This window comes from Entamoeba invadens, assembly GCF_000330505.1.
Source record: "Entamoeba invadens IP1 unplaced genomic scaffold scaff_1105074724362, whole genome shotgun sequence".
In the NCBI taxonomy this organism is placed as follows: domain Eukaryota; phylum Evosea; order Mastigamoebida; family Endamoebidae; genus Entamoeba; species Entamoeba invadens.
The window spans coordinates 67,647-74,199 of NW_004440255.1; the positions used below are offsets into that span (position 1 = coordinate 67,647).

The 6,553-nt window shown below is 24.4% G+C and overlaps 1 protein-coding gene across 1 annotated transcript; it reads left to right on the forward strand.

Annotated features, from left to right (window-relative positions):
• Positions 1 to 44: 44 nt before the first annotated feature.
• EIN_436990 (protein kinase, putative) lies at positions 45 to 929 on the forward strand (the record flags this gene model as incomplete). The annotated part of the gene is made up of 1 exon (XM_004255502.1): positions 45 to 929. A coding segment is annotated over one exon (885 nt), but the record flags the coding sequence as incomplete, so codon positions are not given.
• Between the last annotated feature and the right edge of the window lie 5,624 nt (positions 930 to 6,553).

Consider the following 6,553-nt stretch of genomic DNA (forward strand, 5'->3'; position numbering starts at 1 on the left):
GAAATTATTTGCACTTCAAAAATTCAAAGCTCTTTTATTTAGTCGCAAATTCATTTGACAAAGAAAAGGCAGTTTTAAAGGAAATTAAATTTAGTTTGACATCTCAACTAACAACTTGTATAGATCCAGACGAATTAAAAGAAGAAAAGAAACTTGGCGAAGGCTCATTTGGTGTTGTATATAAAGGCTCTTTGAGAGGAAATACAGTCGCCATCAAAAAGATGAAAACATTTGCTGAAAACAATTCCCAAATTAACGAATTTGAGAATAAAGTAGATATGTTAAACAAATTTAGAAGTGAGTATATCGTCCACTTTTACGGCGCAGTGTTTATAATTTCGAAGATATGTATGGTCACCGAATTTGCTCCATTTGGGTCTTTACAAGATTTGATTGAAAATAAAAAGAAGGATGAAATTGATATGAAACTTCGTGTTAAATTTATGAAAGATGGAGCAAAGGGTGTTTTATATTTACATGAAAATGGAATTTTACATAGAGATATTAAACCAGACAATTTACTTGTGTTTTCATTTGATATAAACAACCGAGTTAATGCAAAATTGACTGATTTTGGAAGTGCAAGAAATGTTAATATGCTGATGACTAACATGACTTTCACTAAGGGCATTGGAACTCCTAAATACATGGCGCCAGAAATTTTAGAAAGAAAAAAATACAAAAAACCATCCGATGTCTATTCGTTTGCTGTGACGATGTTGACGTGTTTCACTTGGGATAATCCTTTCCCAAAAACACTCTACCCATTTGCTTGGTCTATTGCTGATGAAATATCAGCTGGTAATAGACCAATTGCAGCCGATTCAATAGATAAAAAGTACAAAGAAGTCATTGAAAATGCATGGAAACAAGAGCCTATAGAACGCAGTGAAATTTCAGTTGTGGTTCAACAACTTGAGTTGTTGTAATAACAACTTTAGATATTTAAATAAATCAGAAGTTATAATTTTTAAATAAAATTATTTTTAATGATATTTTTGTTGTAAAAATTGTAGTTTGTTTTAATTTAACACATTGTTTTGATGTTTATTTGAGATTGCATTTAAGTTGAATCAAAAACAAATTTTGTTTAACTTAATCTTTTTTAAAAAATAACTTAATTTTATTAAATTTTTAATAATTATAGTATTTAATGTATTATATTTTAATAAGAAACTATTGTAAAATGTAATGTAAATAATATATTATATATTATTGTAAAAAATCATCATTTTTAATAATATAATAAAGTTTGAGGTAGTTTTAAAGAAACAACAATTGAAAAATATTAATCTATTATGTTCTTATTGTTTAAAACAAAAAGTTAAAACTCCAAATTGAATTATTTCTTTCAAATGAGTACCATCACGATTATCGTAGCGATAGAAATAATCACACCAAAACTGGTATTCTCATTTGGATTATCTGGAGTGACGGGTATAATGAGATCATAGTCCTTCCCATAATAGTAAAATGTGTATTGACCTTGTTTGTTTTGAGTACAAACAGCATACTGTTGTTCCAACTTTGGAGTTGTTGCGTCTGGTGTTTCACACTTCGAGTCATAATAATTAAAAGTAATTGCATCTTTTGTAATTGTATAGTTGTAGGTATTATTCACATTGCAAGTGGGTACCTTAGTTTAGTAAAAATAAGCAGAAACCCTCTCTTGGTTATTTTCATCTAATTTGTTCATATAATTACAATCCCATCTATCATAAAAACGTTCAACATAGTAATAATCTGGTAATGTTGTAACCTTAGTAACTTTAAATTCATCTCCACTTTCAGGATAAGACTTAATTTTAACATCATCACCATATCTATCTTGATACATCAATCCATCTTTTTTTACCATATCAACTTTACCATTATCTTCATTGATAATTAAAAGATGATTAAACACCATTATTTTAATTCAAAAATAATGAGTAATTAATTAAATAAATATTATCAAGATTATGATTAAATTATAAAATACTCATTTTTAATAAAACAATTTTTATAAAGTATTTGTTTATTTATGTATATTTTAAACATAGAAAATAAAGTTTATTTTTAAGTTATTACGAATTTGTGTAGTATATAACTTTCACTGTTATCAACACAAATTAGAGTTTTGGCAATGAATCGGTTATTTGAAATTAAATAATTATATATTGATAAAATAACAAATTAATGTTTTAAATTTTTATAATTGAACTTTTACTTAAAATATTAATTGTATGTTTTTGTTTTTAAAAACTAATTTTTATGAGAAACTACACATGATTTATATATTTATAAATGTGTTTCACAAAAAAACTATTACAATAATAATTATTATCTTAATACATCTTATTTTTGTAATACCTTTATAATATGTAATATTACAATTAATAATAATAAATAATAATAAATATTATAATATTTATTTTTTAATTGATTTTTAGATAAGTATTAACATAATGTTACATTAAATTAATAACAGTATATTACATATATATATATTCGATAATAGTCCAGTCTACGTTCCAGTCTTATTCGATATAAGGTCAAATAATAAAAAATTGAATAATTAACAAAAAATACCACATTTTGTTTTTTGTCTCAACAAAATTCCAAATTATATTTTCACCCAAAAAATATTTTTGCCATTTTTTATAAAATTTTTGTGATTTATAATATGAAAAACAAATGCTTTATATTATTAGTGTTTATTAAAACACAAAACGTCCGTTATAGAATCAAAATATTGACAGACAACATAAACAGCATTAAAACGAACATATGAAAAGCAATATCGACAACTCTTGGTTTTCAAAATAAACATGCGTTGTTTTGTAATAATTTAACACGCTCCAACGACACGTTAATTAACATTATTTCGGTTTTAGATGAAAAACTCATTTGTTTTTAAAATAATTTTAAAAATTATTTTATTTTTTTTCAACTTAATGACAATTTGGTTTATGAATTACCATTTCAAGGTTTTGAACAAAAAAAAACATTAAAAATAGCAAAAAAAGAAGTTGTTGTTTTTTGATTTTTTTTCAATATTCGATAAGAGACCTCCCTCTTATATTTTGGTCTCTTATCGAATGAATCCTTATATCGAATAGCCCTCTCATCAAATATTGACCTTAGAAAACAAAACATAGATTTAGTATTGTATATATTTAATAATTCAATATTAATTATATTAATTAATAATTATATTTATTTTTGATGTGTTAACTCGCCAACAACCCAATACTGCTCTTTTTAACAGTTTTTCAAAAAATTGTTCCAAAACTGTTTAAATAAATTTGAAATATTATTAGGTGATTTTCCCGAAAAATTAAATAGAAACACATAATATATAAATATATAATTGGATTATTTTTTATTTTTTATACCAAAAAATCGTTTTGTGCATTTATTTTTTAAATTAAAAGTTGAAAGCAAAACATAACAAAAATTACAACCAAAATAATAAAGAGTTGGTGGAAAAAGTCGGCTTTAGCAAATTATAGTAAAATATAATATTTATTGTTATAAATTCAAAAAACATTTTATTTCATTTCTAAAACATTAATTAAAAACAAAAAAATAATTGAAAATATTTGAAAAACCATACAATGGTTAAATTTTTATATATTCCCGTTAATAAAATTGATGATTCGGATACATAAACGGTCAAATGCGACTACTTGATGTTTGTTTTTAAAATTGAAAATGATAATTTAGTAAGTATGAAAGAAAGCAAATATGATAGTTATCAAACTAATCATTTGATTAATTATTATTATTTAATAAATACAACACAATTCAATAATAAAAAATTTAAATGTAGCATTTAGAAACAATTAACTTCTAACAACAAATTTGGACTTTTAAATATATTAAAGAAACCCACAAAACACAGTGAATGTTTAAAAAATCACACATTCAATCCACTAATCAATTTCTATGCCAAAGTGTCAATGTGTAAAATCAACTGAGATTGATTATGGTAATAGCTATAGTTTTAATATGTACAATTTCGGTATTTAATTTCAAAAAGTGTCTTAATATCTAAATTAAATTTGTGTCCTGCTTGAAAGCTTTATAATTTTTAATAATAATAAAAATACAAATAATAATTAATAAAAATTGTTGTTTATAATAAAATATAGTTAATCTTATCGAGACAGACTATTTTCTGCTAACTCTGAGAAAAGTATTCATAAAATCTAAAAAAAATGATAAAAGCACACATAACTAACATGAAAATTGATATTTTTTGTTTGACAAAACAAATAAATAATAATAGTCTTAATAAAAAATATAATTGGTTATGTTCAGAGAATGACGCAAATTGATAACAGTGGTTGTTATTTACATTGAATAACGTGCTTCTGTGTCATAGTGAAAATGATAGAGTCGAAATAGTTGTAAAATATAATAACAATAAAACGAATCCATTATACATCGCTTTTGCAGACAACGATGCATCTGTAATTGATTATCAAGCAACCCGAATATAAAGAATAATTATAATAAAGTATACCTTGTTATTGACAATAAAATCAAAATTACGCATAACGTAAAACACAACAAAAATTAAAAATATATACCAAATAAATCAATAAAATAGCATTGATAAACAAAGAAGTTTGGTTTTTTGTTGTTTGAAAAAATTAAAAATATAGTTGTGGTTTATTTTATACATTTTAAACGCCCCTTTCAATAGATTATTAAAAATGTGCTATTATATACATCAACCTGTCAAAAGTCATTAACAAACAATTGGTTAAACAGTCCATATATTTGACAAAAAGTTAGACAACAATATACAAGTATGTGGATTATTTGTAGTGGAGGGAAATTGTTATAAAATTAATTATAGATTTGACATTATAATCCGTTTTTAATGATTGCTTGTTCGATTTTAAATTCTTTTGATAAAAACTCTTCAAAAGATTAGTCACAATATGGTAAATACCAAGAGATAATAAAAATATTTTTTAGAGAGACAAAAATTGTTAATAAATCTTGCTACATCGTACTGTCCAAAATACACAGTGAATATAATAGGTTCTTTGAAAAGTTTCTATTTTTTATAAAGACTATTATGTACAAAAATTTTATATGTTTACATTAATTATCATTGACGTGTTCATGTATCTTTTGCAATTTGTATTTCATTTTCAACTCAGAACCAATTGTTATTTTGTTTAGTGTATAAAAAACATATTTGTTTGTTTTGGAATAAATGTTATTGCATTTACCAGTATTCTTATTTTGCCATTTTTTACGTTTTTGTCATAAAATTTTTATTATTTTTTCATTTTTTCACAATTTATTTGTTTTTTAGTTCATGATTTGAACTCGTTATTCCATTTTCATTTTATTATAATTGAACTACACTGTATAATATATTTTTTTTCAAAAAAACAAAAACACTGCTCTTTTTAACACTATTGGTTTGTTGCGGATTAGGTACGTCGGCGAGTTAAATGTTTGTGAGATAATAATTGTTTTAGACTAAAACATTTTTTTCTCTATTTATTATTTTAATCATTTCTAGTTTATCAGATTATATATACGCTTTAAACATCGTTTTCACGTGTTTTTGGGTTATTTTTTTATTTCTACAATAATAACATCGTTGACTAACACTTGTAATACTATTATCTAAAATGAAATTTTCTGGTTCTTACCAATCAAAAAAGCAGCTATTTCCATTTGTAACAACTTTCTCTTGAATTATGATATAAACAATAGAGATGCTTTGAAAAAGTGTACCGTTAAGCAATATTAAATTGTTTGGTACCATAAATTTAACACTATCAATGGGAAATGTTTAATTGTTTTGTTTGTCAACAAAATTGAAGTCTGACTTTTCCTTATTATTTTTAAACAACATAATAACATTTTTCAAAAGTGTCACTTTTTCTAAATCTGCCAACGTCACTTTGCAGATCTTTTTCAACTTGAAAACCTCAAAATTCTTGTCGTTTATTGTTACTTGTGTACGGTATTTTTACCTTTCATATCAAAATAATCGTTTTAAATTCAGCAATGATCACTTGTTCATCAGAATGCATTGTTGATTACTTATTTTACTCTGAATACTTCCCGCCGTTTAACCAACCAAGTGTGAAAATTTTCCACACATCTACTTCTTTTTGTTAGTAAATAAGTTAATACTTTACTATTATTATTATATAATTATAATAATGAAATGATATTATTTCTTATAAATATAATTACAATAAAAGTTTAAGACTCAAAGTTGGTTTGAAGCATAACAAATGAACAATTGTGTGGAGTATTTGGGCGATTATATACTGAGAAAAATCAAATGGTACAACTCGAGGCGTTCTATTTTGCAAACGTTCTTTTGTACATACGTGGGATGAGCACATTCCAAAAGCTGCTTTTAGTCTCTCGAAATATTCGAACATCATTTGATATGTTAAGAATCAATCCACAAAACTTTTCAAGTGGAATCGGCTTCATGAAAAGGATATTTCCAAAGCTCAACACGTTGAAAGAGATTCCGTCTGTTTGTAAAGAGTATGTTGAAAATGGAGAGACACAAATAACA